General features: G+C 42.1%; 1 protein-coding gene across 6 annotated transcripts in view; it reads right to left on the bottom strand.

Annotated features, from left to right (window-relative positions):
* Spen (spen family transcriptional repressor) overlaps window positions 1-26,820 on the bottom strand; it is a 74,433-nt gene that overhangs the window by 40,685 nt on the left and 6,928 nt on the right. For 5 of the 6 annotated variants that reach the window (XR_016536010.1, XM_090335756.1, XM_090335752.1 and 2 more), the window contains 2 exons: window positions 16,500-16,820; window positions 11,834-12,310 (listed from right to left, as the gene is read on the bottom strand). Coding sequence is in view for 5 of the 6 variants with exons in the window: in XM_090335756.1 (XP_090191882.1) it covers window positions 11,834-12,310; window positions 16,500-16,820 (798 nt within the window). In the remaining variant the exon portion in view is untranslated. Of the gene's footprint in view, window positions 1-11,833; window positions 12,311-15,254; window positions 16,448-16,499; window positions 16,821-26,820 lie in introns of those variants that run through there. The other variant, XM_090335754.1, reaches the window with a different exon arrangement.

Below are 26,820 nucleotides of genomic sequence, written 5' to 3' on the forward strand. Positions count from 1 at the left end.
GATTAATTCATTCTGGAAGTGAAGCTGGATGGCTCTAGTAGAACACTGACCACTGAGCAAAACAAGGAACAGCACTGAATTCAAACTCCAGTACTGCTTCCCCCACCAAAAACTCATTCTAATTTCTAAAATCCATTTAAGACCTCTTGCTCAAAAATTCTATTTCTTCAAACATGATTATGATTAAGATCATATGGAGCTGGGGGGAGGGTAATGGGTACCAAGACATGTAAAAGGGCATCAATGTATGTGAATTAATGCACCTTCTATCTGGCAAATATCATGTAACCCTTTTATTAATTACAATAAAAAATTAAAAAAAAAAAGATCATATGGAGCTGGCAGTTGCTCATGCCTGTATAACCCTAGCTACTCAGGGGCTAAGATTTAAGCATCACCGTTTGAAGCCAACTTGGGTAGGAAAGTCTGTGAGACTTTTTTTAAGGGGGGCATTCTTGAAGCTTGAATTTAGGTACAAGGTATTGTCCATGAGTCTTTGTTCTCAAAGCTAGTGGTCAACCACTAAAGCCACAACTCCACTTTCCAACTTTTTGGTGCTAATTGTAGATCAGAGACTCACAGGTTTTCTTGCCCAGGCTTGGCTTCAAACTTTGATCCTCAGATCTCAAGTCTCCTGAGTAGCTAGGATTACAGGGATGAGCCACCAGCACCCAGATCTCCAGCCAAAAGCTGGAAGTGAATATATAGCTCAAGTGGTGGAATACTAGCCTTGAACAAAAAAGCTAAGGTCCTGAGTTCAAACCCCAATAGTGGGACTACCACAACAAACAGAATTTCCATCTAAATGTTTATGACTAGAAAGAGAGGGGGGAAAAAATCTGTAGTTACCTGACATACTTCACTTCAGAGGAACTTACAAGTTCAGCGGAAACCTCTAAGCCATACATACATACATACATACAAACATGCACACACACACACACACACACACACACACACACACACACACACTTTAAGGGAGTAGGCAGAAAATGGCACTACAGATAAAACTGGGTGTGCGCTCATGCACGCGTGCATGTGTGTGTGTGTGTGTGTGTACTTATACTGGTTCTGGAGTTTGGACTCAGGACCCAGGCATTGTCCCTACGCTTTTATGCTCAAAATTAGTGCTGTTCTACAACTTTGAACCACAGCAATACTCCTAGCTGCTAGATAGTTAATTGGAGGTAAAGGTCTCACAGACTTTCCTAAGAAGGCTGGCTGGCTTTGAACAACAGTCCTTAGATGTTAGACTCCTAAATAGCTGGATTACAGGCATGAGCCACTGATGCCCAGCTGATAACTCTGAATTGTACTCAGATTTTCTGTTTTAGGTGAACCATAGATAGTACCCAATCAAAACTGGCTCTACATGGAGTGACAAAGAGTGAACAGTGAACAACTGCAGCAGTGGTACTCAATGAACTATGCAACTTGTGAGTAGGAACAGGAAGGAAAAACTGGGAGAGCTAGGGAAGAGAGGGGACACAAAAAACACACGTACTATCTGGTGAATATAATGTAACCCTTCTATTAATAACAATAAAAAAAATATATGAGAAAAAAAACCACACGTACTCATGCTGGTTACTGGTGGCTCTCACCTATAAACATTGCTACTGAGGAGGTTAAGATCTAAGGATCACAATTTGAAGCCAGCCCAGGTGGGAAAGGCCATGACACGTTCTTATCTGCAATTAACCACCTAAAAACAGTAAGTAGAACTGTGGCTCAAGGTGACAGAATGCTAGCCTTGAGCACAAAAAAGCTCAAGGACTACATCTAGGCCTTATGACTGACCAAAAAAAGGGGAGGGGGGATGTATTCATCTGACATGCAATTGTGACTCCTTTGCACATCATCTTTATAATAATCATTTTGTTTTAAACTTTTTTAATGTCTTCCCCTTCCCTCCCCGAAAAAAATAACACCATCAGACTCTACTTCAGAAGCTCCTTCCAACCTATCACTAAGAAATCATTTTTTTTTTGGGGGGGGGGTCGGTCATGGGGCTTGAACTCTGGGCCTGGGCTCTGTCCCTGAGCTCTGCTGCTTATGGCTAGCACCCTACCACTTGAGCCACACAGTACCACTTCCAATTTTCTGGAGGACCTGGGGGCTGGGAGCTTGGCCTAGTGGTAGAGTGCTTGCCTAGCATGCATGAAGCCCTGGGTTTGATTCCCTGGAACCATATACACAGCAAAAGCCAGAAGTGGGACTGTGGCTCACAAGGCAGAGCAGTAGCCTTGAGCAAAATGTGTCCAAGGACAGTGCCCTGGCCCTGAGTTCAAGCCCCAGGACTGGCAAAAGAAAAAGGAAAAAAAGGAGAATAGTATTTCTAAATGCATAAAGTAAAATAGGAATAAGAAGGACATTGGCTGAGCACTGGTGGCTCACTCTTGTAATCCTAAACTACTCAGGAGGTAGAGATCTGAGGATCACAGTAGGAAGCCTGCTGGGGCAGTAAAGTCCATGAGACTCTTATCTCCAATAACCACCAGAAAACTTGAAGTGGCACTGTGGCTCAAAGTGGTAGAGCATTAGCCTTGAACTATAAAGAGCTCAGAGACAGCGCCCAGACTTTGAGTTCAAGCCCCATGACTGACCCAAAAAAGGCAAATTAATTAAAAGAAATTATAGGATTAGGGGCTGGGAATTTAGCCTAATGGTAGAGTGTTTGCCTAGCATGCAGGATGACCTGGGTTCAATTCTTCAGTACCACATACATAGAAAAAGCTGGAAGTGATGCTGTGGCTCAAGTGGTAAAGCTCTGGCCTTGAGAAAGTCCAAGGACAGTGCTCAGACCCTAAGCTTAAGCCCAGGACTAGCAAAAACAAACAAGCAAAAAAACCTCAAGGGGAAAAAAAAAAATCCCTCAAGGAGGCCCTGAGTTCAACAACAAACAACACATTTAAAAATAAAAATGAGGGGGCCGGGAGTTTGGCCTAGTGGTAGAGTGCTTGCCTAGCATGCATGAAGACCCAGGTTCGATTCCTTGGTACCACATACTTAGAAAAAGCCAGAAGTGGTGCTGAGGCTCAAGTGGTGGAGTTCTAGCCTTGAGAAAAATGCAAGGACAGTGCTAGACCCTGAGCTTAAGCCCAGGACTGGCAAAAAAAAAAAAAAAAAAAAAAAGAGAGAGAGAGAGAGAGAGAAAGAAAATAAATAAATAAATAAATAAAAATAGGAGCCCTAGTGGTGAGAGTGTTTGTCTAGCATACAGGAAGACCTGGGTTTGATTCCTCAGTACCACATACATAGAAAAAGCCACAAGGGGTGCTGTGCCTCAAGTGGTAGAGCTCTAGCCTTGGGAAAGCTCAAGAACAGAGCTCAGGCCCTGGGCTCAAATCCCAGGACTGGTAAAAATAATAATAAATAAAATAGAATAAAACAAAAACTCAGAATTAAGCTGAGCACCGGCAGCTTATGCCTGTAATCCTAGCTATTCAGGAGGCTGAGATATGAGGATCGAGGTTCAAAGCCAGCTCAGGCATTAAGAAGTCTGTGAGAGTCTTATCTCAGGTTCACTACCAGAAAACTGGAAGTGGTGCTGTGGCTCAAGTGGCAGAGCGATAGACTTGAGCTGAAGAGCTCAGGCACAATGCCCAGGCCGAGTTCAAATCCTGACCAACAACAACAAAAAAAGGCAGAATGAAAGGAGGGAGGGGTGGAGGCAAAAGAAGAAAGGTTTTTTCCCCACACTGAGGTAGGAGGGGTATAAAGTCCATACTGCAGACTAGCTTGTGCAACTCAAGATCCTCCTGCCTCAGCCTCCTAAACATTGCAACTACAGATATGTCCCACCTTGCTCACCTACGTATGTCTGAATATGCATAATATACTGAATAACAAGACGAAAGGGTATGTTGACACCTGCCTTTATAAATCCCAACCCTCTGGAGACTGCTACATGAGGACCACTGAACTCTAGGCCACCCTGGGCTATATGACTAGAGCCTAAGCCAAAACAAGAAAAGAAACAAAATAGCACTACCACCACAAACACAAAACCCAACATTGGGTTTATTAGTTTAATTGCAAGGTAAGCATAACTATAAATTCAAACTTGAAATATCTGAAACTATAATTACATTGAACACCAAAATAAAATGAGACACTGGTGGCTCACACCTGTAATCCTAGTTAAAAGAAAAAAAGAAAAGAAAAAAGCTAAAGGATATTTACTTGCAACACAAACACATTATGGTATTATTGTGGCTTACTAATACTGCTGTTGTCCTGGAGGGATTCCCACATTCCAGTACTAGGGCTTGAACTCAGGCCTTCATGTCTCTGCCTGGCTTTTTCAACTCAGTTGTTGTTCTACCACCTCAGCCATACCTCCACTTCCAGCTTTTTGCTAGTGAACTGGAGATAAACATCTCTGGGATTTGTCTGCCTGGTGTGGCTTCAAACTACAATTCACAGAACTTGGCATCCTGACTAGCTAGAATTATAGGTGTGAGACACAAGTGACCATTACTGTTTGTTGCTTAATTTCATAATTGGAGGTACAAATTCACCTCACCACCCCATCCCCAATCATTTTTTTCATTTGTGCCACTCCTGGGGCTTGAACTCTGAAGCCTGGGCACTGTCCCGAGCTCCTTTTGGTCAAGGTTAACACTCTACTACTTGAGCCACAGTGCCACTTCTGGATTTTTCTGTGATTAGGCATAAGAGTCTCACAGATTTTCCTGCTCCAGATGGCTTCAAACCTCAATCCTCAGATCTCAGCCTCCGGAGTAGCAGAAAACAACCCTATGGCTTAACCTCAGGGCCTAAGTACTGTCCTTGGGCTTTCTCAAGGATAGCACTCTACCACTTGAGCCACAGCACTACTTCCAGTTTTTTCTGTGTATAGAGTAACCAAGGAATCAAACCCAGGTCTTCGTGCATGCTATGCAAGCACTCTACCACTAGGCCACACTTCCAGCCCCATACAGTGTACTTCTGAACAGAAAATTGACTAATTGAGAGAGGCCTATAGTAACACAAAGCAGCCCATGGGAAAGTTTATGCCATGGAGTTCCAGTTCTCACCACTTAAATGCAGTGAATATTTGTTAGACATGGGAGGTGTGTCGTTTATTAGGACTTCACAACTAGACTGCCATTAATCCCATGTTTTCTCGTTTAATATGCACTGCTAGGATTCTTTGCATCAAAGCTGTAACAATTAACAGGATTGAGAGTTGTTAATTTTCCAGTGATAGAGACAGAAAAGAAAATAAGCTGTATTTTCCCACCACACAAGTATTAAGTTTAAGCATCTTTAAAGAATTTTTATAATTGTTACAATTCTGCTGTGGTAAAAGTTTGAAAATTACAAAAAAATAATAGCTGATTTCTCCCAAAAGGAAACAATGTTCTGAGTTTATTTAAATTTCAATGCATTGCATTCTACACTCAATATAATTGTAGAGGAAAAGAGGAATCTAATGAAAAGAATGAAACCCAGGGACATGAAACAGGCTCTAAATACCAGAGGACTCAGGCACCCTTGCTTGTATCTCAATTTAATGGCCAAATGTGCATAAATTCAGCTTTATCCTTGTTTATAAAGTATTATCTAAGTCTTTCAGCAGATTCTGTGTCTTTCAGCAAGTACTCTGAGAAAGGAAATATGCTTTTGGTCTGCAGTAAAGGTCAAAAAGCCAGCATAGGGCCATGAGTTTGGCCTAGTGGTAGAGTGCTTGCCTAGCATGCACAAATACCCGGGTTCCATTCCTCAGTACCACATACATAGAAAAAAAGCCGGAAGTGGTGCTGAGGCTCAAGTGGTAGAGCTCTAGCCTTGAGAAAGTCCAAGGACAGTGCTCAAGCCCTGAGCCCATGCCCAACACTGCAAAAAAAAAAAAAAAAGCCAGCATAAACTGACACAACACAACCTACTTCAAACAGGCACTCTGAATATTCCAAGCTGTCCACCAGCATTTGCTGGATCAAACCCAGGGTCTCACAGAAGCACTCTACCATTGAACTACAAACCAAGCCCATCAGTTACCTTTCTAAAGGACAGATTTCAATAAACTGTGACCCTTCTAAAATCTTCTAAGGACTTATTTCTGTATTTCTGTCATTAGTATAAACTGTTCTAAATTACCTGCTAGTCTTAAAACATTCTTCTACCTGCTTCTATGTTATGGCATTTGCCCACAATATTCTTCCTCTGAAATAACCCTCTTTCTCTTTCTCTTTCTCTGTCTCTCTCCCTCCCTCCCTCCCTCCCCCCCCCCCCCTCTCTCTCTCTGTCTCTCCCCCCCCCCCCCCCCGACAGTCCTGGGCTTGAACTCAGGGCCTCAGCACTCTCCTTGGGCTTTCTCAAGACTAAAGCTCTAGGGCTGGGAGTTTGGCCTAGTGGTAGAGTGCTCAACTAGTATACACAAAGATTCCTCAGCACCACATACATAAAAGTCAGAAGTGGTGCTGTGGCTCAAGTGGTAGAGCAATAGCCTTTAGGAAAAGCCCAAGGTCAAGCCCCAGGACTGGCAAAAAAAAAGACTAGAGCTCTACCACTTGAGCCACAGCACCACTTTCAGCTTTTTCTTTATATGTGGTACCAAGGAATCTAACCTGGGTCTTCATGCATGCTAGGCAAGCTCTACCATTAGGCCAAACTCCTGGCCCCAAACCCTTCTCTTCTCAAGTCCTATTCATGCTCATAGTCTAACCAAATGCTATCTCTCAGATCTTCCCAGGAGTCCAAATAATTCTCTTTCTGTTCTCCCATCTATTGATTGATTGATAGATACAAAAGCCATTACATAACCCTTGCCATAAGTAAAACCGTAAGGAAATCAATGAATTAATGAACAAGGTTCAGGTTTAAAAAAAAAAAGAAAAAGAAAAAAGAAACTGCCTGTATTCCTAGCTACTCAGGAGGTTGAGATGTGAGGACTGTGGTTCAAAGCCAGCTCAGGCACTAAAGACGGTCCAACTCTTATCTTCAATTAACCACTAGAAAACCAGAAGTGCCAGCTGTGACACACAAGGGGGTAGATCAGTAGCCTTGAGCTGAAGAGCTCAGGGGCAGCACCCAGGGCCAGAGTTCAAAGCCCACAACAGCAGCAGCAAACAGCAGTTCAAAGCCAGCCCAGGCAGGAAAGTCTGTGATTCTTATCTCCAATTAACCACCAGAAAACAAAAATGGTCCTGTGGCTCAAAATGGTAGACTGCTAACTTGAGTGAAAAGGCTCAGGGACAACACCCAGGCTCTGAGCTTTGTCCTAGGACTGACACCCCCATCCACCAAAAAAAAAAAAAAAAGAAAAGGAAAGAATTCAAGGGGCCGGGAGTTTGGCCTAGTGGTAGAGCACTTGCCTAGCACGCACGAACACCCAGGTTCGATTCTTCGGTACCACATACATAGAAAAAAGTCAGAAGTGGTGCTGAGGCTCAAGTGGTAGAGCTCTAGCCTTGAGAAAGTCCAAGGACAGTGCTCAGGCCCTGAACTCAAGTCCAGGACTGGCAAAAAAAAAAAAGAATTCAATAGTCTAAGTAGAGAACTGTAATGTATAAAGAGAGACCTAACACTAACAGAAGAAAAATCTGCAGACAGAGAGGGAAAAAGAATGACAGTTCTTCCTCAAGCCCAAGGGAACTTGTCCCTAGTCAGTGTATCTCAGAACACTTAACCTCTTGTCGGTTACAGTACCACAGTGCAAACAGAAGAAACAAACACACAAGGATCCCATTTGAGGTATTTTAAGTAAAACTTGAAGTTTGTTTGATTTTTTTTCCCCCTTCATTTTGTTTTCTTGTGCCAATCCTGGTTCTTAATTCAGGGCCTAGGCACTGTTCCTGAGCTTATTTTTTGCCCAAGGCTATCTATCACTCTACTACTTGAGCCACAACTCTACTTTTGGTAGTTACCGGAGACACAAGTTTCTTGCCTGGCACAAGTTGCTCACTCCTATAATCCTAGCTACTCCAAAGACTGAGATAGGCAGAAAAGTCCCCTTATCTCCAATTAAACACTCAAAAACTGGAAGTGGAGCTGTGGCTCAAAGTAGTAGAGTGCTAGCCTTGAGGAAAAGAGCTCAGGTATGGCACCCAGGCAGAGTTCAAGCCCTAGTACCAAAAAAAGAAAAAAGAAAAAAGTTTTATGGCCTTTCCTGCCTGGACTGGCCTTGAACAATCACCCTCAGATCTCAGCCTCCTAAGTAACTAGGATTACAGGAGTGAGCTGCCAGCACAGCACCCAGTGAAACTCCAAGTTTTAAACACTGATAATAAAACTTAAATACACAACACTGTACTGTAAAAATAAACTCGTCAGCTGGTCAGAGGCCTTCTAAATGTCAAGGTTAACTAGTCATTGGCTTAAATAAATCAAGCTACTATACCATAACTTAGTAAAGTAAATGAAATATTTTTAGTCACCAAATTTCCTTTTTTTTTTTTTTTTTGGCCAGTCCTGGGGCTGGAACTCAGGGCCTAAGCACTGTCCTTGGGCTTTCTCAAGGCTAGAGCACTTGAGCCACAACACCACTTCCAGTTTTTTTCTATGTATGTGGTACCAAGGAATCAAACCTGGGTCTGCATACTAGGCAAGCACTCTACCACTAGGCTGAACTCCCAGCCAGTCACCAACTTCTTTTATTATGATTTAATCTTCTGCTACATTTTCTTGATGCATCATGACCTTCTTGCAGTTAAGAACTACAAGAAGTGTAAATGTATAGAAGCAGACTTACTTTTTGTTGTTGAATAAACATAGATTAGGTCCAGAGTGTGGAATGCAGTAGCACTCCCTTCATGAGTAAAATGACTAGTTAAGACAGCTCTATGCAAGAAAAAGTGAAACACAACAGGACTTTACAATGGTTTAAAGAGTTTTTAAAAATTTGATCAGACAATATAGCAGATGAAATGAAGAAATTAAGGGTCTCCGGGTTCAATTCCTCAGTACCATATACACAGAAAAAAGCCAGAAATGGTGCTGAGGCTCAAATGGTAGAGCCCTAGACTACAGTGCTAGGCTAGGGACAGTGCTCAGACCCTGAGCTCATGCCCAGGACTGGCAAGAAAGAAGGAAAGAGAGAGAGAGAGAGAGGGGGGGGGGGGAGGGAGGGAGGGAGGGAGGGAAATTAAGGGTTTTTATCCATGTCATTGAGCAGCAAAGCTAGAGCCAAAGCCTAAGTATTTGTCTCATTTTAATATTCAAAATTTTCTAGCAAGTGTTAGTGGCTCCCATCTGTAATCCTAGCTACTCAGAAGGCTGAGATCTGAGGACCACTGATCCAAGCCAGTCTGGGCAGGAAAGTCTATAAAACTCTATCTCCAATTATCACAGAAAAAAGCCAGAAGTGATATGGTAGCTCAAGTGGTGGACTGATAACCTTGAACAACAAGATCTTAGGGACAGCACCCAGGCCCAGAGTCAAGACCCAGGACTTGGGAGGGAGGGGGAAGAATTCCAAATGTTTGAACTTTATCTAAGCAAAAGAGGTTTTAAAAATTCCTTTTATCCTTTTAAATTGTAAAATTTAGAAAGCAAAAAACAAAAAAAAGCCAATCAAGTACACAGCTATCTGATTTTCTTAAATCTAGGAAGGCAATAAAGGAAAATAATCTAGTTCTTTTAATCAGGTCAAAGCAGTTGTACCATGTTAATTTAAAACATTACCACCTAAATTTTAAACTAGGGCATCTAGGATTTGCAAACTGAATAACAACAGTAAAGGAAAAACAGATATGACCAAAGATTATAAGCATCTAACATAGGAATAATAGCTACTTATTATCAGGGACAATATTTATTTAACGTGTACTGGGTATCACAAGCACTCTTACTTTCAGTGTTCATTTTAACTTTCACAATAACTATATAATAAGGCTGATAAATCAGACACTGGCAGCTCATGCCTGTAATCCTAGCTGCTCAGGAGGCTGAGGTCTAAAGAGCTCTGTTCAAGCCAGCCCTGGCAGAAAATTCCCTGTTAGATTCTTACCTCCAACTAACCACCAAAAAAGCTAGAAATGGAGTTGAGCCAAAGCAGCTAAGGGACAGTACCCAGGCTCTGTGTCCAAACCCAACAGAAAAGTAGAAAAAAAAAAGATATGATCCTTTGTTGGGCATCAGTGGTTCATACCTATAATCCTAGCTACGCAGGAGGCTGAGATCTGAGGATGGGGTTCAAAGCCAGCCCAAGCAGAAATGTCCTTGACCCTCATCTCCAATAAACTACTCAGAAAAAGTCAGGACATAAGTAGGGCATGAGTCTTGAGCACAGAGAGGTCAGGGAAAGTATCCAGGCCCCTGAGTTTAAGCCACAGGAAAGGGGAGGGGGAGGGGAAAAGGAAAGGAAAGGGGAAAGAGGTTAGTCTGTATAGTTCAGGATCCTCAAACCTGAGACCCTCTTGCTTCAATGTCCCAAGTGCCAGATTACAGGTATGCCCAACCATGCCCATACTTCAAGTAAGGTTCTTGTAACAGGTAGAAAAGCTAGCCAGGGAATAGTGGTCTACCTCTGTAATTCCAGCTACTCAGGAAGCTGAAACCTGAGGATCAAAGCCAGTTCAAAGTGAGTCTGGCCTGTGTAGGAAAGTCTGTGGGATTTTTATCTCCAATTTGCCACCAAAGAAGCTGGAAGTACAGATGTAGCTCAAGTAGTACAGTGCTCTCCTTGAGTAAAAAAGTTCAGAAAAGGCATCTAAGGGAGGGAAAGGGCGACAAAAACAGGAGAAGGGGTATCAAGGTTCAAGAAGTAATGTACCCATTACCTGACGTATGTAACTGTAACCCCTCTGTATGTTATCCCAACAATAAAATACAACATTTAAAAAAAAAAAAAAGGATGGGTCAGGCAACAATGGCTCATGCCTGTAATCCTAGCTACTCAAGAGGCTGAGATCTGAGAATCACAGTTCAAAGTCAGTCTGGGAAGGAAAGTCTGTTCAGTGAACCACTGGAGAATAGGAAGTAACACTATGGCTCAAAGCAGTAGAGAGCTAGCCTTGAGAGCTCAGGGACAGCTCCCAGGCCTTCAGTTCAAGCCCCACAACCAACCAAAAAAAAAAGATGGGGAGCAGAGAGAGTTGTATGTAAATTGTTCCAATATTAATAAAAAGAAATCTGTACTAAACTCTTTGTTATGATTACTCTATCTTTATTTTTTATCTTTAGAATACTCCTGGGTTAAAAAAAATCCCAGATAATAAAAGGAGTTAACTCAGCCATCACAACTTGCAATTAAAGAAAATCTTCCATTTGCTTTTATAAATTTGTCTGCCACACCTGATATTATAACATGCCCTAAATTGATTTAGTCACTGATAATAAATGTGGCCACAAAATACTTCACCAACACATACTTAACCAAATAGATTTCACAAATGTAAAAGACAGTAAGTTTATAATACACACCTTAAAAAAAAATTTTTTTAACTTCAAAAAGATCCATCTGAAACAGCATTAGTCATCATTTTTCTTGCTTTTTGGCAATTTTAATAATGAACATGTTAGGGAGGGGACTATCTGGTGCACAGGTTGTTTAAGGCCTGTGAAATCACTAGCATGATGTATCAGACATACATACTTCTCCTAAGCTACCCAGAGCCTATCTGCCAGGACTGACAGTTCTATATGGTCCAAAGCAGTATCATAAATATTCAATGATATCATAAATATCCCAGTGGCCCTTGGCAGAAAAAATGTTCCCCACTCAACAGAAGATGAAACAGCATTTGCAAATTACTTAGCCACATGCTTATTCAGTTTTTTTTAACCCAATATACATATATATTCCAAAATTACTTATAAACCATTACCACAGATCATTAAAAATTTGAGCATGGATATCTGTTTTAACACAAGGCAAAAAACCTACCTGTCACTGCTGGTACTACTGCTGCTGCTGATTGAGTCACTACTAGACGATCTACTTCTAGAGCCGCTGCCACTAGGGGACCTGGTGGGTCTAGACGCTTGGCTAGCCAGTCTCTGAGGAGACTGATTTCTAGACTGGGATGAATGTGGTGAGCGACTCCTGCTGTGCTGGTAATTCCGCTCTGGCCTTCTGCCTCGTACCTCCCGGGTCAAATCATCCCTGTAGATATCCCTGTGTACCACACTGGGCAGTGTAAACTGTTCCCGAGCCCTAGGTTCATATCGGGGGTCATGAGCATCAAAACGGTTTGGACTTCGACTCCGGGATGTATAATAGAGCCCATGTTGTAAAGTCCGCTCTCGAGGATCTCTATAGTAATCCTGATCGTAATGTCTTGTCCGATCAAATGCTCCTGTCCCCCGTTCATGGTGTCCATAGGCACTATGTTCATAAGCACGCTCCCTGTTATCTGAAGCCCTGCATGTAGGAAGGGGAAAAAATACTTCATCAGAAGAGAGCAAGCAATACTAAAATCAAGTCATGCAAACATTCACTTCAGAATTGTCTTTGCACCTAGTGTTTTCTAAACAGCATTAACCTTAGTAAGCAAATACTAATAAGCTAAACATTTTACTTCACTCCCAAAATTATTTTCATAGCTGACTGAGTGATCACTGTTTAACTTGGATATCAGGCTTTTATGAGTAGTGTTTCAGGAGCTCAGATGTTTATTACAGATTTTCTGGCTTGTACATACAAACACACACATGCACACACAAAATCTCTCTTTCTCTTTCCCTTTCTCTCAACAGATTCATGCTATGTAGTCCAGGCTGTCCATAAATTCATGATTCTACTTCCTCAGCCTCCAAAATACTACAAATACTGACATGCACTACCACATCCAGCTATACCACCTTTTTTAATACTAAAGTTTTTTATACTTCCATCTAAATACAACTTTTATTTTTACTTGCAAATATTCTCAACCATATTTGCATTCTATATTTAGACAAAAGATATGAAAGCCCAAGTGTAATGCACATTCTATAGATGAAAGGAATGTCAAAGAAAGCCAGAAAAGAATTTAAGTTCAACCTTTTTTCTCAGAATGTGTGTGTGTGTGCGCGCACACACACACACAGTTCCTGAGGCTTGAACTCAAGGAGTACATGCTGTCCATGACCTTTAAGGCTCCAAACTAGCCTCTACCAGGTAAGCCACAGCTTTCCTTCCAGTTTTTTGATGGTTAATTGGAGATAAGAATTTCATATGGGCATTCCTGGCAGGTCTGGCTTCAAAGCACAATTTTGGGATCTCGGCCTCCTAAGAAGCTACAGGCGCCCAGCTTTCAGTTAACTTCCGTTTTCTGTTGAGACGTGGCAATGCTCTGTAACTGAGACTGCCTTAAATTTGCACTTCTGCCTCAGCCTCCCCAGCAGCTGAGACTTGATTAATTTTTCCTTTAAAAAAAAAACTTACTGGACTATTTAAATTGTCCAAACAATATGTTTAAAAATAAAAACAAAACCTTAAGAACATGTAAGATAAAAATATTGGTTACTGCAAATTATTTTATGTAAATTTACCTAAAAGTTATTTTACCTTCTTGTGCTATCAAAGTCCATATATATTTTTTTGGGGGGGGGAGGACCGTCCTGGGCCGTTAACTCAGAGCCTGAGCACTGTCCTTGGGCTTTCTCAAGGCTAGAGCTCTACTACTTGAGCCACAGCACCATTTCTGGCTTTTTCTATGTATATGTGGTACTGAGGAATCAAACCTGGTCTTCGTGCATGCTAGGCAAGCACTCTACCACTAGGCCAAATTCCCAGCCCAGTTTCTAAAGCATCTATTTCATGATTCAACATGTTAAGAAAAAAATGTTAATAAGAAGCTTGATATGATAAAAATTAACTCTACAGCTATTAGCAATGATTTAACTCATTAGTATCCCTCAACATCCTACCTTCCCAGTGCTGGGGATCCAACCCAGGGCCTCTCACACATGCTGTGCATGTGCTCCACCACTAAGTGATATGCCCAACTCTTCAGAATTTTCTTTTAAGTAGGATATCAATGTTCACCAATCTCGGAGAACAAAAACTATTCCATTATAATAATGCACATACAGTTATGATATATTAATGTTAAAAACTAATTCCATTCCTGTAAGAACCCATAAGTTCTCCATTTTTACACAGAACTAGAACTCAGTTCCTGATTTTTTTTTTTTTGCCAGTCCTGGGCTTGAGCTCAGGGCCTGAGCACTGTCCTTGGACTTTCTCAAGGCTAGAGCTCTACCACTTGAGCCTCAGCACTACTTCCAGCTTTTTTCTATATATGTGGTACCGAGGAATCGAAACTGGGTCTTCATGCATGCTAGGCAAGCACTTTAACCACTAGGCCAAACTCCGGGCCCTAGTTCCTGATTTTTTAAAAGACCAATCATATGGGTTTTTACTCAACCTCATCTTGGATCAACCTTCTATAAAAAAGAATGAAGGGAATCAGGTCATGGCTCCCATCTGTCATCCCAGACGCCTGGTGCCTGAGACTGAAGACAGGCTCCAGGTCAGCCCTGGCAAAAAAAAAAAGTTCGTAAGATCCCACCTCAACAGAAAAATCTGGGCATGGTGGTACCCATCTGTAACTGCTACAAAATGAGGCATAAACAGGAGGACCATGTTCAGGCTATAAGGTTGGCCAAGTTCTTATCTCAGAAATAACCAGAGCAAAAAGATCTGGAGCTATGGCTCAAGACAGCAGAGTACCAGACTAGCAAGCATGAAGCCTGGAGTTCAAATCCAAATACCATAATTTTAAAAAGAAATTAAGATAAAGAATTTAAATCTCCCCAACAAAATCTGTGTAACATGCAATACTATTTTCCCAATCTTCTCCTAGAATCTGGAAATCTCTAACATTCCTTTTTACTCACCATTTCACTAGGCTACTTTCTTTTTTTGCAGCTATTATAACAAGCCATTGGCCCAGCCCTCCACCCCTTAAAAAAAAAATCCAAATGATTTTTCTCCTTCACTATTTGCTATAATTTTGAAATTTGAATACTTCAATGTCTAACAAGGTTTCCTTTAAAACTTAGGAGAAAACTTCACAAATAATTCATCTAGTACCCTATGAAATGTTTAATCAGTGAAAGCCATTATTAATGATAAAGCTTTTAAAAGCAAAAGGCAAATGCTCTAGAATTACTGCTACTACTAATATTCTGTAAATATGCAAAATTCGTATCCATTAGGAAGATACAGAAGGCAGGCACAAGAGCTAGTACAGCTGAATCTAATGGCTATTCTTTGATTTGTCTATTAGTACTAAACATTTCTAGAGTTAGTGGGGAGGGGGAGAAAGTTTGACTTAGGTTAGGAGAGGGACTAAATACACAGGTCAGGACATACCAACCTTTTCCAACTGTGGAAACACGACCTATAATCCCAATTAAATCTAGGGAGAGAATTGTGAACATAACTTCCCCAATTTTGGCCCCTCTTACAGGGGTAATCCACCTTCTTAATGGGCAAGGGTGTCAAAATGATATTTAGATGAACCACAAGAAAAAAAAATCTTAGTGACCAGACAAAATAATTCCACTGGAAGCAAGTAGTCCCAAACAAACTGTAACTCTCAAACCCCCAGACTTCTTTCTTGAGATAGTAGACAATTATAAATTGATCCACATTCATAAATCTCCAGCCCTAAGTACTGATCAGGCAGCTGGCAAAAGGAAATATCCTCTACAATTCCAACAAATGAAGAAGGTATGACTGCTCGCCAACTGTTTGCTTTCGTAGCCATCCAACCCAGTCAGTTTTAACAGCTGTATCCAGAACTGATAACCACCATGTGTTCAAAACTAAAGTCCTCTGGACCCAAGCTTGCTTAAGAATGATAGAGTAATCCTCTTTCCCTGGGCTAATGGAATCTTGAGACCATGGCATCCCATACATTCCAGCATGTAGGAAAAAAGCTATATTCCAGCATTTATGAATGTCCACCAACTCAACTTGACTCCATTCCGCCATGAAGTATAATTCCAACACAGAACTTGGGTAGATCCAAAATGGAAACCTCAAAACACCTCCTTTGCTCCTCATCCAAGTACACATTTCCATGTTAGAGTATTGTTTGTAGAATCCAAATGTTGAATCATTACGGTCTGCTAGATTATTTCCTGACAATCCAATTTGTAGGCTTCGTGTAGTGGAAACCGAGAAGCAGGAATTGACTTCTAAAAGGATCTGTCGGCTCTAATATTCCAGAAATATTCCAAATAGCAGGACCAGGAAACCTGTAGCCAAATAGCTCCATCAGGTAGAAGGTATATATATCCACAGAGGGTCTTGATATCCAAACAAAGTTGTAATTAACTCTGGAAGACAGATAACTCCAAAAATGATGCTGCCACAGAAATCTTCCATCACGTTACAGCTCAGGAGTAGGTAATCCAATCCACGGAAGATAATAATCCTCTACGATTCCATAAGACACCAGCCACTGGGACAGAAAGCACTTCCGTTTCCAACCCAAAATAGGAAACATTGAGAATGCCCAAAACTTTAAATCCATCTGGGGCCCCTAGATATGAGTTTCTGGTTCTCACCTCATCAAATACAAAAGACACCTGCCTAGAGAAACCTTGGAACTTACCCATCAAGTCTCCGCTCATAACGTCCTTCTCGTGCATGAAGTGATGGTGGGGGACCGTACGCAGGCCCTCCACCACCTCCTCTGAACCCAGAAACCTCTCTACTACGAGATGCTATGGAAACTGTATCATCCAATCCCCGAGCAGCACTTGGAATAGTGCCTGGTTCATTGTAATCCGTGCGGAGGTCTCTATCTCCCATTTTGTTGACTGAGTTGTGAGCTTTCTGTGCACTTTTAATGTCCACAAAATCCACAAAGGCGGCCACTCCTCCTTCAGAGCCCCTCTTGGGGAGAATTTTGACACTTTCCACACGGCCATAGCTGGAAGAAAATAAAATCAACAGTATTATTGCATATCATATTATTGCATAGCCATTATTTCCCAAATAAATTTTAAGATACTTTTTAGAAAATTTACATTAAATTTACGTTATATACAATATAACTATGGGAGAAAGGTTACAAGGCAACTTTCTAAATAGCTCTCATTATAAGTATGTTTTCCATTTTCCTCAAACAAATATTTGCATCCCTTAACCTTTCTATAACACTTAGCTAAAATGAATCTCAAAAAGACGAAAGGAGTAGGGCGAGGTGACTCACACCTGTAATCCTAGCTACTCAGGAAGCTGAGATCTGAGGATCCTAGTTCAAAGTCAGCCCGTGCACTAAAGACTGTGAGACTCATCTCTAATTAACCACTAGAAAATGGAAAGTGACGCTGTTGGTCAATGTACCACAGCCAGGCCCAGGGGTAGGGCAGTAGCCTTGAGCAGAAGAGTTCAGGGGCAGCACCCAGGCCCAGAGTCCAAGCCCCACAACCAACAACAACAAAAAGAAAAATCTAAAGGCCAGGTACCTAGAGGAAGGCTAAAATCTGAGGATTATTACTTCAAAGCAGCCCATGTAGACAATGCTACAGATTCTTGTTTTTGTTTGCCAGTTCTGGGGCTTGCACTTAGGGCCTGGGCACTGTCCCTGAGCTTTTTTTGTTCAAGACTAGCACTCTACCACTTGAGCCACAGCACCACTTCTGGGCTTTTCTGCGTATGTGGTATGAAGAACTGAACCCAGGGCTTCATGCATACTAGGCAAGCATTCTTCTACTAAGCCACATTTCCAGCCCTGCTAGAGAATCTTACATCTAATTAACCAGCAAAGTCAAGTATCGGTGGCTCACGACTGTAATCCTAGCTACTCAGGAAGCTGAGATCTGAGGATCAAGGTTCAAAGCCAGCCCAGCACAAAAGGATCTGAGATTCTTAAGCTGAAAAGCTCAGGGACAGCGCCCAGGCTGAGTTCAAGCTCCATGACCCACAAAGAAAGAAAAGAAAAAAAAAAAGAGAGAAAGAGAGAGAGAGACAGAGAGAGAGAGAGACAGAGAGAGAGAGAGAGCAAGTTAGTATGAGGAAAATGAAATATCTTCGAACATCCCTGAATGAAATACAAAAATAAATCTAAATGTTCTATGTTCATTTGAAAATGAGAGCTTCTTTTTGTTTTATTTTGGAGGTACTGAGTTTGTTAGGCCTCCGTAAATGTGCTATAGCTGGAGCCACACCTCCAATCCAGTCTATTGGGGTGGGGGAGTATAGTGATATACATCGAGCCCATTATGTTGAGCATATCAGGCAAATGCTCTACCACTGGATCCTCCCCACAGCCCAAGTCTTACTTTTTCTTTTGTCAGTCATAAGGCTTGAATTCTGGGCCTGAACGCTGTCCCTGAGCAATTCAGCTCAAGGCTACCGCCCTACCCCCTTGCCCTGGGTGTTGTTAATTGGATATAAGAGTCTCGGGTCTTTAGTGCCAGTGCATGAGCTGGCTTTGAACTGGCTTGGAACCACGATCCTCAGCAATCAGTCTCCTGAGTAGCCAAGATTACAGGTATGAGCCACCCGCCAGGCTAGAGTACTATTCTTGAGCAAAACAATTCAGTAACAGTGCTCGGGCTGTAAATTCAAGCCTAAGGACAAGCACAAAAGAAAAACAAACCAAGACGGGTGAGGGGTGTGGGGGGGGGAGGGAAATGGGTACCAAGACATGTGAAAGGCTATCAATGTATGTGAATTAATGCACCTTCTATCTGGCAAATATCATGTAACCCTTTTACTAATTACAATAAAAAGAAAAAAAAAGAAAAACAAAGTAGATGGATGGTAGACAAACATATGAAAATTCGCTCAATATCTTTATTTATTAGAGAACTCCAAGTTGAAATCACAGTAAGATTCTACTCAACATCTACCATAATGCCTAGTAACAAAGACAGAGGATGACACTAGATCTACAGCTTAGTGGTAGAACTCGGGTATAGTATACTTACAGCTCTGGGTTCAGCCCTCAGCATAACCAAAAGGCTTGCCTAGCAAGCACAAAATCCTGAAATGAAACCTTAAAGTCAACCCCTAACACGGCTAAAAAAAATACAGTTATAGATATAAATAAAATAGCTCATGGGGCCAGGAGTTTGGCTTAGTGGTTGAGTGCTTGCCCAGCATGCACAAAGACCCCGGTTTGATTCCTTGATATCACATACAGAGAAAAAGCTGGAAGTGGTGCTGTGGCTCAAGTAGAACACCAGTTCTGAGCAAAAAGCTCAGGGCTGGGTACTGGTGGGTCTTGCCTATAATCCAATCCAGGAGGCTGAGATCTAAGGATTGAGGCTCAAAACCAGCCTGGTCAGGAAAGTCCCTGAGACTCTTGTCTCCAATTAACAACCAAAAAACTGGAAGTAGTGCTGTGACTTAGTGGTAGAGTGCTACTTTGAAGCAAAAAAAAAAAAAAAAAAAAGGCTGGTGGGGGTGGGAGAGGAGGAGTAGCACTGTAGTTCAAGTGGTAAAGCACTCACTTTGAGCAAAAGAAGCTCAAGGACAGTACCCAGGCCCAGAGCCCAAGCCGCAGGACTGGCCAAAAAAAAAAAAAAGAGGGAGCCAGTGGCTCATGCCTCTGTAATCCTAGCTACTCAGGAGGCTAAGATCTCAGGATCATGGTTCAAAGCCAGCCAGGGCACTAAAGACTATGAGACTATTACCTCCAATTAACCATGAGAAAACGGGAAGTGGCGCTGTGGCTCCAGGGGTAGGGTATTAGCCTTGAGCTGAAGAAATCAGGGACAACACCCAGGCCCAGAGTCCAAGCTCCCCCCCAAAAACAAACAACAACAAAAAAACTTCTGAGAGCTGAGTGCTGGCAGCTCACGCTTGAGATCTGAGGATCAAGGTTCGGAAGTCATCCTGGGTTCAAAGTCCATGAGACTCTTACCTCCAATTAACTATAGAATATGAAGTGGCATTGTGGCTCAGCATGGTAATGCACTAGCCTTGAGCGGAAGAGCTCAGAGACAGCATTTAGGTCCAGAGATCAAGCCCCATGACTTAGGGCTCCTACCCACCCCCCCAAAAAAAGTTCTGATACATATTGCAACATTCTCTAGGGACAGAAAGTAAAACAGGAGCTAGAGAAGATGTGAGTGATAGCTTCTGTACTGAATGACAAAAAGTTCTGGAGGGGCTGGGAATGTGGCTTAGTGGTAGTTTGCCTAGCATTCATGAAGCCCTTGGTTCATTATCTCACTACCACATAAACAGGAAAGGCTCGAAGTAGCACTGTAGCTCAAGTTGTAGACAGGCAGCTTTGAGCAAGAGAAGATCAGGACAGAGCCCAAGCCCTGAGTCTAAAAGCCCCAGGACTGGCAAAATAAGAAAGTTCTAGAAACCAGGTACTGGTGGCTCATGCCTATAATCCCACCTACTCAATAGGCTGAGATGTAAGGATCACAGTTAAAAGCCAGGAAGGGGGCTGGTAATGTGGCTTAATGGTAGAGTGCTTGCCTGGCAGGCATGAAGCCCTGGGTTCAATTACTCAGTACCACATAAACAGGAAAAAGCTGGAAGTAGTGTTGTGTGGTTCAAGTGGTAGAGCACTAGCCTTGAGCACAAAAGACAGAGCCTAGGGTTCATGCCCTAGGACCAGTAAGGAAAAAAAAAAATTTTTAAAAAGCCAGGAAGGAGGCAAAAAAAAAGGCATGAAAATCTTATCCGCAATTAACCTAAGGTTAGACTCCCCCCCCCCCCAAGATCAAGACCCCAGGACTGGCATTACCCCCTCCCCCACCAAAAAAGAGAGCATAACCTCAAAGCAAACTACTCCAAATTAAGGTAAGAACTAAGGGTATTACAAACCTGTATTCTTTTTTTTCCTTTTTTCTTTTTGTTGTTGTTGTGGGGAGAGAGAGAGTAGTACTGGGCTTTGAACTCATATACCCAGACTATTCTATACTACTATTCTGAGAAAACCAAGAGTTCTCAAGTGTTAAACAAATTTTTTCAAATTACTTAAATCTTGGTATCTATGAAGACATCTGATGTCTGGATTTCAATTATTCTTTTTTTTTTTTTTTTTGCCAGTCCTGGGCTTGAGCTCAGGGCCTGAGCACTGTCCTTGGATCTTCTCAAGATTAGAGCTCTACCACTTGAGCCTCAGCCCCACTTCCGGCTTTTTTTCTATGTATGTGGTACCGAGGAATCGAACCCGGGTCTTCATGCATGCTAGGCAAGCACTTTAACCACTAGGCCAAACTCCCGGCCCTTCAATTATTCTTTCTAAACATATTTCCTTTAGTTTTTCAAGTATTTCTCAGAGCTTCTTGCTTGCTAAGCAAATGCTCTACACCAAGTTACTTACTAAAAAAAAAATGACCATGAATTACTATAATGCGATTAGAAATATTTCCTAGAGACTGGACTCAGGGCCTGAACACTATCCTTGGACTTTCTCAAGGCTAGAGCTCTACCACTTGAGCTACAGCACCATGTCCAGCTATTTTCTATGTATGTGGGAACAAGGAGTTGGACCCAGGTCTTCGCGCATGTTAGGCAAGCACTCTACCACTAGGCCAAACTCCAAGCCCCAAATTATTTCCTTTTTTAACAACATCAAGACTAGCTGTAAGTTTCTAGAAAACATAATGGAGTATTCATTCTCCAGGTAGTAAAAAACAAAAACATCAATACCTCAAATTACATGATCACTGGCTTCTAGCAAGTTAACTCATTTGTAATTTTGAAGAATAAAATGCACCAGGTATGGTGGCTCAAGCTTAATCCTACCTACTCGGGAGGGCTGAGATATGAGGGTCAAGGTTCAAAGTCAGCCCAGGCACTAAAGTCCGTGAGACTCATCTCCAATTAACTACTAGAAAACTGGAAGTGGCCCTGTGGCTCAAGGTTAGGGCAGCAGCCTTAAGCTGAAGAGCTCAGGGACAGGGCCCAGGCTCAGAGTTCAAGCCCCATTGGGGGGGGGGAATGAAATGCAAAAAAAAATTTTTAAATAAGATTATAAAGCTGCCAGGCCAGTGCAGTGGCTCATCCCTGTAATCCTAGCTATTGACGAAGCTGAGATCTGAGGATCAAGGTTCAAAGTCAGCCTGGGCACAAAAGAACCTGAGACTCTTATCTCCAATTAACCTCTAGAAAATGAGAAGTGGGGCTTGGCTCAAGGGTAGGGTAGTAGCCTTGAGCTAAAGAGTACAGGGACAATGCCCAGGCCCAGGGGTAGGGTTGTAGCCTTGAGCTGAAGAGCTCAGGGACAGGACCCAGGCTGAGTTCAAGTTCCATGACCCACCAAAAAAAAAAATGTATAAAGCCACCAGGTAGGTGCTCATGGCTTATGCCTGAATCCTAGCTACCCAGGAGGCTGAGATCTGAGGTTCAGGGTTCAAAGCCAGCCTGGGCAGGAAAGTCTATGAGACTCCTATCTCCAACTAACCGGAAGTGGCACTATGGCTCAAAGTGGTAGAGTGCTAGCCTTGAAGCCCCAAGATCAAGCCCTATAACCAACAAAAAGAAGAAAAAAAAAAAAGACTACGAAAAAATACACTTGAGGGCCGGGAGTTTGGCCTAGTGGTTAAAGTGCTTGCCTAGCATGCATGAAGACCCGGGTTCGATTTCTCGGTACCACATACATAGAAAAAAGTCAGAAGTGGTGCTGAGGCTCAAGTGGTAGAGCTCTAGCCTTGAGAAAGTCCAAGGACAGTGCTCAGGCCCTGAGCTCAAACCCAGGACTGGCAAAAAAAAAAAAAAAAAAAAAAGAAATACACTTGATTTATCATATAAAAACAAGCTAATAATTTAGTTTTGGAAATAATGTGAGGGGGAATCTAGTTTTCAAAATAACTTGGGAGACTGGAGGTTGTGGCTCAATTATTAGAATACTAGTGAATAAATGAAACTATCAGGTATGGAGTTCAAGCCCGATCTTAGACAATATATAAAGTCATTTGTTGAAAAATATTCAGCATAGCTAAAATAGCAAGTTCATAACATACACTGTATGGGGGGGGGGATTAGTGGCAGAGCACTTGCTTAGAATCTACAAGACCCAGGGATCACTCTCTAGCCTAGCCCCCAAAACAAACAAAACACTTTTCACTGTAACTTTTAACATACACTACTACTACAGACACTTTCTGTATTGACTGGAGATTGGTTCTAGGACCATACTTGACTCAGCTTGCAGGTACGAAAATCCGCAGATATTCAAGTTTTTTTTATATATAAAATAGCAAAGACTGAAGATGTGGTTCATGTCATAAAGTACCAGCCAGGCAGCAAGCTGAGCAATGCAAGGTCCTATTCAAACATCAACAGGTAGATAAGTATATAGACAGACAAAGTATTTGTACATACTAAATGGACATCTTCCTTTAGCAATTACTAGTCAAGGAACCCAGTGCCTGGGATGTGCTACAAAGTGTTACTCCACTAACCTAAATTCCCAGCCTCTTCCCTTTTATAAAGAACATCTCATCCTATTTCCCAGGGTCATCTGTCTCACACTCGTATCAAACTTCTACCTCAGCCTCCTGAGTAGGTTTTTCACATGCCTTAAACCATCTCTAAATTACTTAGAATATCTACTATAACGTAAATAGCTGTGGCATTGAGATCAGAGACTAGGGCTACAGCTTACTGAAAGAACAAATGCTTAGCAGAATTCAGGCAGAGCTGGATTCCAAGAACCAAAACTTTTTTTTTTTTGATCAGTCATGGAGTTTGAACTCTGGGCCTAAATGTTGTCCCTGAGCAATTCAGCTCAAGGCTAGAGTTCTACCACTTGAGCCACAGAGCCACTTCTGGTTTTCTGGTGGTTAATTGGAGGTAAGAGTTTCAGGGAGCCGGACGTTAGCTAACGCCTGCAATCCTAGCTATTGAGGAGGCTGAGATCTGAGGATCAAGGTTCAAAGCCAGACCACAGCACAAAGGACCTGAGACTCTTATCTCCAATTAACCCCCAGAAAACCATAAGTGGGACTAGGCTTCAGGGGAGGATGGTAGCCTTGAGCTAAAGAGCACAAGGACAATGTCCAGGCCTAGGGGTAGGGTGGTAGCTTTGAGCTGAAGAGCTGAGACAGCTCCCAGGCCCAGTTCAAGCCCCATGACCCACAAAAAAAAAAATCTCAAGAGAATTTCATGCCCAGGGCTTGCTTTGAACCTTGATCCTCAGATCTCAGCCTCCTGTATAGCTAGGATTACAGGCAAGAGCCATCATACCTGGTCCTTTCTTTTTTTAAAAAAAAAGTTGTTTGGCTAGATTATTTAGGGGATGACAAAAAACAAAACCTTTGTATATGTTCACTACAGATGAAGTTTTTTCCAAATATTTTCCATCCATGGTTGGACAAAGAAGGGTGGCTTTATCTCCTAAATTTAAAAGCGAATGAAAATCTACTTGAAATAATATAGCTTTCCTTTCAACATTTGACAATGTTTACAGTAAGTATTAAAGTTCTCAGAAGATCGCTGGAGAATGTGATTTCAGTATATCACTGACTTCAGGTTTTACATTTGAGAGTGCAGTGGTATATGGAAAATAAAACTAAGAAAACAGACTATAATTGTGATTCTAACAGTTATTAATTACATGGTTTTAAAAGATGATGTTCTAGGCATTTCATATATACTAAGGACAAAACAAAAGCCTCATGGAATTTATTTACAATTTCCTGATAGATGGAACAACTCTGTCTCACCCAGTCTCTTAACAGTTTTATTAACATCCACAAGAAACTTATTCAAAAATTACCAATGTTGGGGACGGGAGTTTGACCTAGTGATAGAGTGTTTGCCTAGCATGCACAATGACCTGGGTTCAATTCCTCAGTACCATATACATAGAAAAAAGCCGGAAGTGGTGCTATGGCTCAAGTGGTAGAGCTCTAGCCCTGAGAAAGCCCAAAGACAGTGCTCAGGCCCTGAGTTCAAGGCTCAGGACTGGCAAAAAAAAAAAAATTACCAATGTACACTACTCAAAAGACCAAGATCTGAGGATCACAGTTCAAAACCAGCTATGGCAATAAAGTTTATGAGATTCATCTCCAATTAACCACCAAAAAGCCAAAAATGGAACTGTTGCTCAAATGGTAGTCGGGTCCCAAGTTCAAGCCCCAGTACTGGCAGGAAAAAGCTACCAACTTGCCAAAGTAAACCTGAGGATCACTAGTATGACCAGGAGAGGGGGGGCAGGGCAGAAACTCTCAGTATGTTAAAATCCAGTAAATTTTGTCACTATGCCTTTTCAGAAGAGCCTGAATACAACCTTCATTGTCAGGGGTTATCAAGAGGAATGCAATAGTACTATTAATCCAGCTTTTGCAACTGACCTAAATAAGCAATAGCAATGAGTTGCCACATACTTCATTTGCATATAAGTTCTCCTACTGAAGTCAACAGTCCTCCCTGAGTCATTCTTGAAACAAGCAACAGAACTACACCCCACTAATGAAAATAACACATTCAAGTTTTGCAATTAATCCCTCTTAGCCAGTTAACTCCCACAATTAAAGGAACACATCTGCGGGGTCGGGGGCATGCACACCATGTTGAGTTTGATTCCTACCACAACACACACACACCTCACTTCTACTTCCCACCTTCCTTTACTTTCCTTGCCCCAGTTCTGATGTTGCTCCCTACCCTACATTAGTTTCCATGGAAGAGCAGAGGGAAGGGAGGCCATGCAGAGGCTACAGAGACAAAGTCCGCAGAGGTAGCATAGAAATGGGAGCCAAAGTAGTTGGGATACTATTTCCAAGGGGCACACAACTGAGCAATGATGTAACTCTATCATAAATAAGTCAGGATCTCTTTGTGTGAGAAGAGATTTACAAACATGGAAACAGAAAGATTAGAAAAGATTCTCATGAAAAAAAAAAAAAAAAACAACAACGGGGCCAGGAGTTTGGCCTAGTGGTTAAAGTGCTTGCCTAGCATGCACAAAGACCTGGGTTCGATTCCTTGGTACCACATACATAGAAAAAAGCCGGAAGTGGTGCTGAGGCTCAAGTGGTAGAGCTCTAGCCTTGAGAAAGTCCAAGGACAGTGCTTAAGCCCTGAGCTCAAGCCCAGGACTGGCAAAAAAAAAAAAAAAAAGATTCTCATGTACTAGAACACGATGTATGGTGGAGAGATATGTTCATGTATACAAATGTGTACAAGGGCCCGGAGTTTGGTCTAGTGGCAGAGAGCTCAGGGACAACACCCCAGCCCAGGGGTAAAGTGTTAAACTTGAGTTGAAGAGCTCACAAACAGTGCCCAGGCCGAGTTCAAGCCCCATGACTGGAGGTGGTGCTGTGGCTCAAGTGGTAGAGCTCTAGCCTTGAAAAAGCCCAAGGACAGTGCTCAGGCCCTGAGTTCAAGCCCCAGGACTGACAAAAAAAAAAAAGTGCACAAATGTGACCACCTATCTCAACTCTGCAAGAACAGCCCAAACTTGAGTGCCCAAGAGCTTGGTTTCTAAATAACCACAATAGAAAGACATGGGCATCTTAAAAGAACGAAAGTATAAAATAACCTTTGTAATACTGGAAATAAAAACTTAATGAGGCCTAGCACTAGGCCTCACACTTGCAATCCTAGCTACTCAGGAGGCTGAAATCTGAGTATCACAGTTTGAAATGAGTCTAGGCAGCAGAATTCATTTCACTCTGATCTCTAATTAATCACAGAAAAAGCCAGAAGTGGAACTGTGGTACAAGGTGGTACAGTGCTAACCTTGAGCAAAAGAAGCTCAGGGACAGTGCCTAGGCTCACAGTTCAAGCCCCCCCCAAAAAAATACTTAATTTCGAGCAAACTGCCAATGGCTCATGCCTGCTGTAAGGAGGCTGAGATCTGAACAAATAAAGCTCGAGTGTGTGTGTATGTGTGTGTGCGCGTGCTGAGTTCTTTTGCTTAAGGATAGTCCTCTTCCTCTTGAGCCACAGCTATACTCCTGGCTTTCTCTTCTGTAGTTAATTAAGTCTTACAGACTTTCCTGCATGGA

Source organism: Megascapheus bottae, chromosome 6, assembly GCF_031878675.1.
Source record: "Megascapheus bottae isolate mThoBot1 chromosome 6, mThoBot2.hap1, whole genome shotgun sequence".
Classification (NCBI taxonomy): domain Eukaryota; kingdom Metazoa; phylum Chordata; class Mammalia; order Rodentia; family Geomyidae; genus Megascapheus; species Megascapheus bottae.